At 53.5% G+C, this 11,241-nt stretch overlaps 2 protein-coding genes across 2 annotated transcripts; one reads left to right on the forward strand and one right to left on the reverse strand.

The window, feature by feature from the left end:
- Positions 1-2,212: 2,212 nt before the first annotated feature.
- Positions 2,213-6,310, forward strand: LY6G5C (lymphocyte antigen 6 family member G5C). Its single transcript, XM_072833708.1, has 3 exons — positions 2,213-2,483; positions 3,710-3,868; positions 5,774-6,310. The coding sequence occupies exons 1-3, from the start codon at positions 2,357-2,359 to the stop codon at positions 5,938-5,940; spliced, it is 453 nt and encodes a 150-aa protein (XP_072689809.1). The 5' UTR covers positions 2,213-2,356; the 3' UTR covers positions 5,941-6,310.
- A 3,035-nt stretch (positions 6,311-9,345) lies between these two features.
- Positions 9,346-11,235, reverse strand: LY6G5B (lymphocyte antigen 6 family member G5B). Its single transcript, XM_072833747.1, has 3 exons — positions 10,974-11,235; positions 10,694-10,822; positions 9,346-10,399 (listed from the first exon to the last, which is right to left on the reverse strand). Exons 1-3 carry the CDS (start codon positions 11,095-11,097, stop codon positions 9,999-10,001), a joined length of 654 nt encoding a protein of 217 aa, XP_072689848.1. The 5' UTR covers positions 11,098-11,235; the 3' UTR covers positions 9,346-9,998.
- Positions 11,236-11,241: the final 6 nt, after the last annotated feature.

The following is an 11,241-nucleotide window of genomic DNA, read 5'->3' on the forward strand; positions in this document are numbered from 1 at the left end:
ACGGCCAGGCGTCCCCGAGGAGCTGGGCACACTGGAAGGGGGGGGGGGGCTGGGACAAAGAAGAATTAGCGGGAAACCTGGGAAATGGTGGGCCCCGCGCTGGGCTGTCCCCCATCCCTCCCCGTCTCCCAGGCCCAGGCTCGCCCCGGGAGCTGCGGGAGCGGGCTCTGGACTCGGCGTCAGGGCCGAGGATTTGCTCCGCCCCCGCCCCCGCCCCCGCCCCCGCCGGCTGGCTCGAGGGAGGCCGGGCACCTCTGCCCCGTCCGCCCGCTCAACGGGCCATCCCAACTCCCTCGGGAACCGAGTCCGTCCTTTTTTCATTCATTTGCGTTCGGGCTAAAGATCGCTCCTCCAGCCGCTCCCGCCCCTGCTGTCCCGCCGCGGCCCGACCTCGGCCTTCGGTCCTCAGGCCCCACCTCCCTCGCTCGGCCCCTCGGGCCCCGCCGGCGTCCCCACGCGGCCACAGCAGCGCCCCGCCTCCGCACCCCGGGAAGGCCGCCTCCGCAAGGGTCACGAGGCCACCGAGGCCACCGAGGCCACCGACACACGGGGCTCTGCGCGCGGAGCCGGGGGAACAGCACGGAACAGGCCGGAGCGGCGCGGACGGCCCTGAGGCCACGCGCTGCCGGAGGACACGGCTCCGGCCCCCCCCGGCCGCCGAACACCAGCCGCGTGTTCCTCCGGCTCCGCGCTCGGCCTCGGGTCTCTAACTCCTCAGGGTGACTCCGTGGGCGCGCAGCTCACTTATCCCTAACTCCCGAGAGCTGGGACCTTCAGCGGCGATTGTGTTCCAGAAAGGGGTTCCGAGGACTCTGTGAAACTCCCTCCTGGCTGCCCTGGGCCCCTTCGCTCCAAGAGGAGCCGGCGCGGATTCTCCTCTACCAGTCGTTCAGTCCGCATTTAGGCTGCTGCCAGGCGCTCCTCCCCGTCTTCATTACTCTTGAGTTTCCAGCAATACCATTTTCTTCCTTCGTACATCCCAAGGCTCCTGGAAGCGCAGTGGTGTGCTTTCCTTCCGTGTTTCTTCTTTGCCGAGCGTCTTCCTTGGCGCGAGTCTCCGTCCATCTCTTCCCATCGTCCCCATCAGGTCCCCGAGGCCGGGGGGCTCTGGGCTGGTCCGGGACTGTAAGGAGGCAGCGCTCCCTCCCGCAGGGCCGCAGCCCGAAGCCCCAGACTGGCAACGGGAGCAGGCGGTTCGCTCCTGTACTCCCAGCTCTTCCCAGAGCTCTGCACCCCTTAACGTGCAAACCCCGAGTCTCCGAGACACTGACCTGGAGCGGCAGGCGGTGAACCGGCAGGTGGAGGAGCCCGGCCGGCTGCGCCCCCGCCTGCGCTCGCTCCCGCCGGGCGGGCTCCGTAGCGCCGCAGCGCCGCCTTCCGAGGGAGCCGCGGAGTTCTGGGCGCCCGTCGGGGGTGCACGCCTGGGTCCGACGCCGGCCGGTGCTTCCCAGGGTTTCTTCCCAGCCACCCGGCGGGGACCGCAGCTTGGCCTGGGGGCCGCCCCCGCATCCTCCCGGGGGCCCCGAGTGCAGTCAAGCTCGGAGGGCGAGCGCTCGGCGCCGGGCCTGTGGGCGCGGAGATGAGAGCCACTGAGCTGCAGTCGAGCTTCGGCGGAGCGGAGTGGGGCGGGCAGGAGAGAGGTGCGGGCTCCCCGGCGCCCACAGGCCCCTGGACGGAAGAGGTCGCTGGGCACCGGGGTGGCCTCGCTTTGGGATTTCTGACTGTCCCACATTCTCCCCATCTTGGAAATGGTACCACCAATCACCTCCTTGTGCAAGCCTATCCCCGACCTTCCCTCTTTCTATTTTCAGTCTAACTCCAAATCTGTCCAGTCTTCCTTCTAAGGATGCCGGAGTCCTTCATTTCTGGGGGGGCCCTGCCTCCCTTCCGCTAGACCAGGCTGCCGTCTTGTGACTGGACCCTGCAATAGCTTCCTAGCCGGTTTCCCCGGCCTCCGCAGTCTTGGACCAACAGAACAATGATCTTGCCACTCCTTTGGTCAGTGCGTTGGACGCCCCAGGAGCTCCCTTTCCCCCGTTATTCTTTGTTGTCTTCCCCACTAGACTGCTCTGCGAGGGCAGGGATCTTGTGCAATGTTGTATCCCAACACCTGATACAGTGATTCAATACACTTCTGTAGGATGAATATGAAAGTTTCCCTCCCATTCCCCTCTTGCCAGAGTTCTGTTCCCAAGCCAGGATGTTAGGCCTTAGAGTGGCCGTGGGTGAGGACACTCTGTCCCTCTGGCTATTTTGGCACTGATTTCCACCCCAAATGGGTGTTACCTGTTTCCTTCCTCTTGACCAATTTCTCTTCCACTAATATAAGCCCCCAACTGAAGGCTGTTAGGCAGTCATGCATTTTACCGCAGGCCTTGAAGGTAGCCGGAGTATGGGCGCGGAGTATGGGTGCCTTCCCAGCACCTCTCAAGCCCTGTACGTGATCCTCTTAATAGTGCTGGTCAGGATGAGCTTGGTGTTTGGTAAGTGGCTGTAAAGACCTCCTGGTCGGCTGGATAGAGAAACCCACAGACACCAGGTGTCTGGGTACATCTGCCCAGGATGGTCAGGTAAACCCAGGCAGGAGGAGAGGTGGGATGGATGGGCTTGGTGGGATAATGCCTAGGGACTGGTGATGGGCTGATGTTCACTCTGAGGGAGATTTCTTGGTATCACTCCAGGGCTGTCTCAATAGCAGTGACCTGGAGATACTGAAGGAACCCCATTCAAATGTGGGGCAGTGCAGAATAGGGAGGGTTCCGGGAACATGCTAAATGACAGAACCAGGATGGGATCCACAGAGTAGAACAAGCCTCAATCGAGCCTGATAATCTCTTGTTCACTTGGCTGAAAAACAGGACTTATGTAGAAACAGGATTCAAAGTGTTTGTTCTCTATCTGCCTCGCACCAAGTGCTCCGCTGGGCCTGGGGATTCAGTAACATGTGGTCTGGGCCTGGAACCAGAGAAGAGGGAGGTGTACAGACATGTGGTTGGGGAGGGCCTTGGTAGACAAAGTTTAATAGGAATCTTTCCAGTGATAAGACCACCAAAGAAAGAATGTGGCGGTAGGTTGCTTGAAGTCTGCTGTTGGCACAAAGCATGGATTCCTCCTGTCCTGTGATGATGCGATCTTGTTTTCACTTCTGAACATTACAGATTAAGAAAGCATATTCAGAAGCAAGTCCATAGGAGTGGGGGGTCCCAGAGGAAGAACCAATCCTCACAGAACTTCCCAAAGCTGGAATGAGCTGCCCCTGCCTAACCTGTGAATGTAAAAGCTTACAGGGTGCTGGGCACACTTTAGTACCTCAAATATATTGAATGAGTGAATGAATTTTTTATTGAGTTCTTTATTATCCCAGAATGGAGATTTTAACAAGGACTAAAGTCTCTGGTAGAGGATTAAGCCAGATTTTTTTTTTTTTAAGATTTATTTATTCACAAGAGACACACAGACCCTGAGGCAGAGACACAGGCAGAGGGAGAAGCAGACTCCATGCAGGGAGCCCGATGTGGGACTCGATTCCAGGATCACGCCCTGAGCCAGAGGCAGACATTCAACGCTGAGCCACCCTGGCATCCCAAGCTGGATGCTTTTAAAGAATTGGTGGTTTTATGGTTTTCTGAGATGGGAAGATAGAGGGAACAGTGGGGCGATGAGCCTGGAAACTAAGTGGGTTTGGAGTCAGTGTTTCTCTGTGTTCTAGGTAATTTTGATCCTGAATTCCCTCATCCAGTTCAGTTCCCCAAATACCTGCGCTGCTATCGATGCCTCTTGGAGACCAAGGAGTTGGGATGCCTTCTGGGATCTGACATCTGCCTCGCCCCGCCTGGCAGCAGCTGCATGACTCTCCTCATAAAGAACAGTGAGCTGCTTGCCTTTGGCTCAGTCCATTACCAAATTGCATCTCGGCTGCACCTCACCTTGGGGGTCCTGCAACCCCTAGACTCTGTTCCATCATTGTTTCTCTTTCCTTACCTTCAGAGCCACTCACTCTCTGTCTCTGCTTCCAACCTCTTGTTCCTTCAGCCTGCAACCGACTGGCTTCTGCCTTCCTGACAGCACGGAGCCTTGGTGGGGGACCCTTGTGATGACCAGGTCCCCCAGTCTGTCCTCAGGCTGCCTTCTCCCTGCCTGTCAGCCACCGTTGCTACAGACATCTCTGCCTCGTCCACGGCTTTTTCCCAATCTCTTTCACTGGGTCTCGCCTTATTCTCCTTGACCCTTCAGGGTTCATGTTCGCCAGAGTCTGGGCCTTAGCTATCTTGCTGCTCGCTCTCCCCACAGGATTTGCTCTGCTTCCTCCTGAATTTGAATGTTAGGCCAAACTGTCATGTCGAATGGCCTCTGGACAGCTCCATTTCATTTTTTTCTTTTTCTTTTTTAAGATTTATTTATTTATGATAGACAGAGAGAGAGAGGCAGAGACACAGGCAGAGGGAGGAGCAGGCTCCATGCAGGGAGCCTGATGCGGGACTTGATCCCGGGACTCCAGGATTGCGCCCTGGGCCAAAGGCAGGCGCCAAACCGCTGAGCCACCCAGGGATCCCCCCCGCCCCCCCATTTCATTTTCAACTTGCTGAAAATTTACTATATTTCCCTGTTCCTCATGCCTGTTCTTTTTTTTTTTTAATGATTTTATTTATTTATTCATGAAAGACACACACACAGAGAGAAAGAGGCAGAGACACATGCAGAAGGAGAAGCAGGCTCCATGCAGGGAGCCCGACATGGGACTCGATCCCAGGTCTCCAGGATCATACCCTGGGCTGAAGGCGGCACTAAACTGCTGAGCCACCTGGGCTGCCCCCCCATGCCTGTTCTTCCACACAATCCCTCCTTTTTTCTTTTGTTCATTTTTTTTTTTTTTTTAAGTTGGCTCAACGCTAACTGCAGCTTAACTCCCAACCTCTAGATCAAGAAGTCACATGCTCTAAGACTGAGCCAGCTGGGCACCCCTCCCTTACCCTTTTTAACAACCACAAAACATGTATTATATGCGAGCACTGTTCTAAGCACTTACAGCCCTCTGAGATAGGAATTGTTATTATCCCCATTTTACAGATGAGGAAACGGAAGCACAAAAGGTCAGTTACCTTGGCCAAGTCTCTTAAAAGCTGAGTCACAATGTGTGGTGATCCCAGAGATGGTGCTCTCTTTCACTGCATGAAATTGCCTTCAAATCAAAACTCAAATCTTTTTATTATACTTTAAAAAAAGATTTTATGTATTTATTTTATGTATTTATTTATTAGAGAGAGAGAGAGAGGCAGAGACACAGGAAGAGGGAGAAGCTGGCTCCATGCAGGGAGCCTGACATGGGACTGGATCCCAGGTCTCCAGGATCACGTTCTGGGCTGCAGGCGGCGCCAAACCGCTGAGTCACCCAGGCTGCCCCTTCTCTTACTTTTGATCCATAAAATGATGACAAACACCATTTCTTTGCAATCTGACCACTGATAAATACATCTCCCAACTTAGATGGTCCTGAAGTGCTGGTTCTCCCTCAGCAAAACCCTACTCAGCCCCCTCCAACCATCCAACCATTGAATGGCTCTTTCCCACCGACCTTCCACGGAATCCATTGCTGGTGACTCCCGGGCATTCCCTGCCCCCTCCCAGTTTCAGGAATCTGCCTTTTGGGGGTCCAGGGAAGGGTGTGGGAGCAGTGATGGTAAGTCCATGTGGAGTGAGGGGAAGGAGGGGTTTGAGGCTGTGCCCGGGAACTGGGACATCAGTTATCACTGGATGCTGCCATCCTTCCCCACAGGCAGCAGCGGTTCTGACATCATGGTGAGTGACTGCCGCCACAAGGAGCAGATGAGTGATTGTTCATATACCCGCTCTTCTCCAGTGTTTGGCTTCTGGATATTTTCTCGATGCTGCCTCCGGGAGTTCTGCAATAACCCTCAGAACAGAGTCTTCTACATTCCTTAGAATTTCTGCAAAGACTTGTGGAATAAAATCCTGCCAGTTGCCATCCATCTTCTTGATTTCCAGTTGGCTGGCACAGCCAGGACAACTTCCAATCCTTTTTACCAGCCCTCCCTGCCTCTCTCAAGTTACTGGCCCCCAGCCCTGTCTCTTAGTTGACACCCCTCAAGCTCCCCGACTCCCACTCTGCCCCTCCCCCAGGCTCCCTCTCCAGAAGTCTGAGTTTTCAAGTCCTCACGGTCTGACAGCTTTTGTCCTCTTCTCCCACCTCTCAGCTGCTTCTTTGCCCGGCTTTGCCCCATCTCCCACCACAAGCCAGTCTCGCCTCAAGTCCCCAGGTGTTCCTCCCAAATAAATTGGTGTACAAACTCTATGGCTTGTCTCTCTTCTGGTAGTGGTGGAGGCTGAGGTCCTGCCTGACTGCCCCACTGTGGCAGCAGGTAAAGGGCTCCTGCTCTGCTGAGCTCTGCTCCTGCCTGGTCTCCACATCTTGGATTCAGTTCTAGGCACAAAACAGTGAAAAGGAACTGGAAGCTCCACACCGCAGTAAAGGCAAAAAGGGCAGTGGGGTGAAACCCAGAGCTGTGTGAGGATTGGAGGGGAGGTCCACAGGAGGAAAACAGGGATGCTGGTGGGAGCGGAGCTGAGAGGCATGGGCCCAGGCAGAGGGTAGGGGAGGCATTCTGTGGAAGTCGCTAAGTCTAGTGGAGCCCAGGCCTGATCCTGGGCTCAGCTTCCCACTTCAACGGTGTGAGAAATTACTGCAGAATTTTGGGCCTTGGGCTCCTCAGCCTGAGACTGTCCTCTAGTTTGACTTGCTAGAGTTGTGTAAACCCAGACTTCTTTCTACACTGAGGTCAGAGGTGATGAGGAAAGGTGCACCCAGGTTTTTGTACCTCCAACTTCTTCCTGACCTTTCAAATTATATTGGCACTTCCTGCCAGAGCACAGGCCATTAAGGAGCCATGAAGCTCTGTTAACATATGTACAGAATGTTGTGTAAGTGTATGCTGTAGGATGCCATTTGTATCAAATGCCAACCAAATTCCTCTAAGCAGCTATTACTCAGGACAACAGCAACCAGGCTGAATTGGGAGAAGTGCCTGGGAAGACAGGATGCACAAGGAAGCTCTGGGTGGTGATAAAGGCCTTTATACTGACGAGGACTGGTAACACAGCTATGTGGTTTACAAAAACTCAAGTTATAGTATGTGGAAGCTTCTGTACGTTTTGCCAAAAAGGTTTAAAGATCGGCCACAGGGTCACCTTGCCTGGCTCAGTTGGCAGAGCACATCACTCTTGATCTTGGGGTCGTGAGTTTGAGCTCCATGTTGGGGATAGAGATTACTTTAAAAAGTAGGGATCCCTGGGTGGCGCAGCGGTTTGGCGCCTGCCTTTGGCCCAGGGCGCGATCCTGGAGACCCGGGATCGAATCCCACGTCGGGCTCCCAGTGCATGGAGCCTGCTTCTCCCTCTGCCTGTGTCTCTGCCTCCCTCTCTCTCTCTCTCACTGTGTGCCTATCATAAAAAAAAATAGTAGTAGTAATAATAAATATGTACATATACAAATGCCACAATCCATATGTACCTTTTCCCCCAAGGCACGTATCTATTTTGGAGGCTCTAATTTTCACTTGTACACACACTACATGCATTCTTTCAATCCTGAGGTACTATCCCTCCTTGACAGGTGACCAAAGTGAGGCAGAAACCAACTTGCCCAAGTGTCAGAGGAGCTGGGATTAGGCCTCCCAACCACAAAGCTGCATTACTTTTCATAAAAAGCACATCCCCAGCACTGAGTTAGAGATTCAGAATGGCAGGCACCTGGCTGCCCACAGCAGTGTGTTTACCAGCTGTATGGAAAAACTTATGAATATTCATTATTGCTTTCTGTATGCTTGTGCTTTTTTTTTTTTTTTAAGATTTACTTATTTATTCGTAGAGACAGAGAGAGAGAGAGAGAGAGAGAGAGAGAGAGAGAGAGAGAGAGGGGCAGAGACATATGCAGAGGGAGAAGCAGGCTCCATGCAGGAAGCCTGACGTGGGACTCGATCCCGGGTTTCCAGGATCACGCCCTGAGCTGCAGGCGGTGCTAAACCGCTGCACCACCGGGGCTGCCCGTTTGTGCTTTTTCCAAAAATAAAATATTAAAATGAAAGATCTAACCACTGCAGCTCCATCTGTGTATCACCGAACAACGTCCACCCTAACTCCTTACTGAGGGGTTCTGGGTGCCAGGATCCTAAAAAGAACAGCAGGCAAGAAGCCAGGTCCCTCAGTACCAGGTAACTCAGATACCTGGGCTGTTTGCTCTGCTCCTGAATTTTCCTGATTTAAAAGCATTTTTCCTCCTCTCTTAGATAGAAAAGCCATCTAAGGGGTTTAACTTTCTAGGTTTTGTAGGGCAAATTTGTTTTCGTTTTTGATTGAAGATTTTATTTTGAAGCAATCTCTACACCCAATGTGGGGCTTGAACTTAAAACTCCAAGATCGGCAGCCCTGGTGGATCAGCGGTTTAGCCCCGCCTTCAGCCCAGGGTGTGATCCTGGAGACCCAGGATCGAGTCCCATGGGCTTCCTACCTGGAGCCTGCTTCTCCTTCTGCCTCTCTCTGTGTCTCTCATGAATAAATAAATAAAATCTTTTTTTTTTTTTTTAATTTTTTTTTTTTATTTATTTATGATAGTCACACAGAGAGAGAGAGAGAGAGAGAGAGAGGCAGAGACACAGGCAGAGGGAGAAGCAGGCTCCATGCACCGGGAACCCGATGTGGGATTCGATCCCGGATCTCCGGGATCGCGCCCTGGGCCAAAGGCAGGCGCCAAACCGCTGCGCCACCCAGGGATCCCAAATAAAATCTTTAAAAGAAAACAAAACAGGGATCCCTGGGTGGCGCAGCGGTTTGGTGCCTGCCTTTGGCCCAGGGCACGATCCTGGAGACCCAGGATCGAACCCCACATCGGGCTCCTGGTGCATGGAGCCTGCTTCTCCCTCTGCCTGTGTCTCTGCCTCTCTCTCCCTCTCTCTGTGTGACTATCATAAATAAATAAAAATTAAAAAAAAAATTAAAAAAAAAAAAAAAAAAAAAAAAAAGGAAAACAAAACAAAACAAAAAAAAACCCATCCAAAATCAAGAGTCACATGTTCTATTGACTGAACCAGCCAGGCAGCCCTGTGGGGTAAGTCAAAGGCTGAGAGAAGTCATAATCCTCATAGCTGAACAGACCTCTAGCTAAGTGGAAGGTGGGATGGATATAGGCTCTTTGGGAGCAAGCCATGAGGAAGCCACAAAGGCCAAGTGGAGTGGGTCAGGCTGTAGACGGTTTGATCCCCATGCCCAATCAACTTGAACTGGTCTATACTTGCCCATACCTGAGCCTGACCCCATAAACAGTGTGACACAGACTTAGCCCAGTCCATTTATTGTGGAGTTTGTGGAGAACAAGCAGGAGATGTGGAGCAGAGCAGGGGGGACCCTCTCCTCTCCCCTGGCATCTATGGAAGCGGGTTTCAGGACTCAGTGATGCGGAGTGGGACTGAGACCACGGACTGCAACGAGAGGAGAGAAGCAGGTGACCAGGGCAAGGTGACCAGAGAAGCAGGTGGGAGTAGACACAGTGAGGCAGGGACACCACAGTGCCTAGTAAGGAAACGTGCACATTAGTCTACCCTTCTTACTGCAAGTTCAGTCTGGGTCTCAAGGTAGGCGTAGAATGTGATCTACAAACAGATCTGAACAGAGGCAGCAGGGGACCAGATTGGCAGAGGACTGGGAAGATGAGGGGCATGGCTGACTCTGGTGACCAGAAGGGGACCAGGAAGCCACTGTGCCTTCCCCAGGCCAGCCTGGGCAGACTCTGAACTCATTATTTTCTAGGAGGTGCAGCATCCCAGTTTCTAGGAAGAAAATGACACTAAAGCCAGAGACACTGAAAATACAGGGGAATGGAGACCAGAGAAATCACAGAGCAGAGAAAGTAGGTGTTCTAGGACAGCACAGGGAGCTGTGGTGTTAGGGGAGAGATGCTGTAATGGAGTGAAATCCACAAGGCTCAGGCATCAGGGCTTAGTCCAGGGAAGAACCAAAAGTCCCGAACTGTTGAGAAACAAATATATGTGACGCAGGTCAGCAATGGATAAGCTCAGATTCAGGGGCAGGGTGGCCAGGTTACCCAGGCATTCAGGCTCCCCCCCAGCATGGAAGCTGCGGAGGGGAAGCGAGAGGTTCAGGGCCCGGTAGAACCACTGGATCTGGGACTCAGAGAGGGGCAGGCCCCAGGTCCCAGCAGGGGGGTCAAGAGGGGAGCTGTGGAGCTGGGGGCTGGACCAGGAGTTGCAGTAATCATACTGGCAGCACTGGGCCTGGTACCAGTACTCCGGGAAGTAGGTATTGCGTTTTTCTTGGCAGCGGTAGGAATTATACTGTCCACAGCCTCGGATGAAGAAACGAATCTTGGTATCTGGAGAAGAGGGAACAGCTAATAACCCCCACTGTCTCCCACAGTCCCCAAACCTGATATACTCACCCTAAACTCTCCCAATCCCTCACCAAGACCTGACTTCCATCCCAGACTCCTTCAGAAGGGGTCAGAAAAACTGGCTTAGTGGAACCCCCAAAACCCCAGACTCCTCCTTCCGGGATCCTGCTGTCCTATTCCTGTACCACAGGCCCTAAGCAGCCCTCATTTAGGAGAGGAAAGGAGACTGGGCCATGGGCTATCCCACCAGCAGCCCCTTCCTGGGGCTTGACTTACCATAATAGATGGTGATCACCATGCACGGTGACGTGCTGCTGATGGTACACTTCTCTGACCCTGAAATGCACCCTGTAGAAGGGTCTTCTAAGAGGCAGAGGTGGCAGGTCCGGACTTCAGGACCAGGAGCTGCAGCAGCAGAAGACAGGAGGGACGGGAGTGTTGGCTCATTCCAAGTTCTCTGCCTTGCAGGCAACCCGTGAACCAGGGCTACAACCCCACCCCTCTCAGACTCTCAGGACTGTCACCCTTCTCTCCTTGCCCCTGGGCCCCCACTTACCTTTTCCCACTGCGAAGCCCACCATGACCAGCACACCTACAAGCATATGGGCTTTCATGATGGAATTCTGGGGAGAAGGGCAGTCCCTGAGGGGTATTCTGAAACCCCACCTTCCTGTGACCATGCTCCTTGATCCTGAGCTGCAGAGTGGTTTTGATAGACAGTTTGAGCAGGAGCTGCTGCAGGGGCAGAGCTATATTCCTTGACTGGGGGAGGAAGTTATTAACTTGGCTGGAGGACAGTGCGTCCTCACCCACAAGCGTCGGGT

Source organism: Canis lupus, chromosome 7 (assembly GCF_048164855.1).
Source record: "Canis lupus baileyi chromosome 7, mCanLup2.hap1, whole genome shotgun sequence".
NCBI classification, from domain to species: domain Eukaryota; kingdom Metazoa; phylum Chordata; class Mammalia; order Carnivora; family Canidae; genus Canis; species Canis lupus.

Excerpts from the sequence above, each read along its gene's own strand:
- LY6G5C (XM_072833708.1), top strand. The coding sequence starts at position 2,357 with ATGCATTTTACCGCAGGCCTTGAAGGTAGCCGGAGTATGGGCGCGGAG. Across the intron at positions 2,484-3,709 it reads CAGGATGAGCTTGGTGTTTG|GTAATTTTGATCCTGAATTC; the intron begins GTAAGTGGCTGT and ends TCTGTGTTCTAG. Across the intron at positions 3,869-5,773 it reads GACTCTCCTCATAAAGAACA|GCAGCAGCGGTTCTGACATC; the intron begins GTGAGCTGCTTG and ends CCTTCCCCACAG.
- LY6G5B (XM_072833747.1), bottom strand. The coding sequence starts at position 11,097 with ATGGTCACAGGAAGGTGGGGTTTCAGAATACCCCTCAGGGACTGCCCT. Across the intron at positions 10,823-10,973 it reads GGGCTTCGCAGTGGGAAAAG|CTCCTGGTCCTGAAGTCCGG; the intron begins GTAAGTGGGGGC and ends CTGCTGCTGCAG. Across the intron at positions 10,400-10,693 it reads GGTGATCACCATCTATTATG|ATACCAAGATTCGTTTCTTC; the intron begins GTAAGTCAAGCC and ends CCTCTTCTCCAG.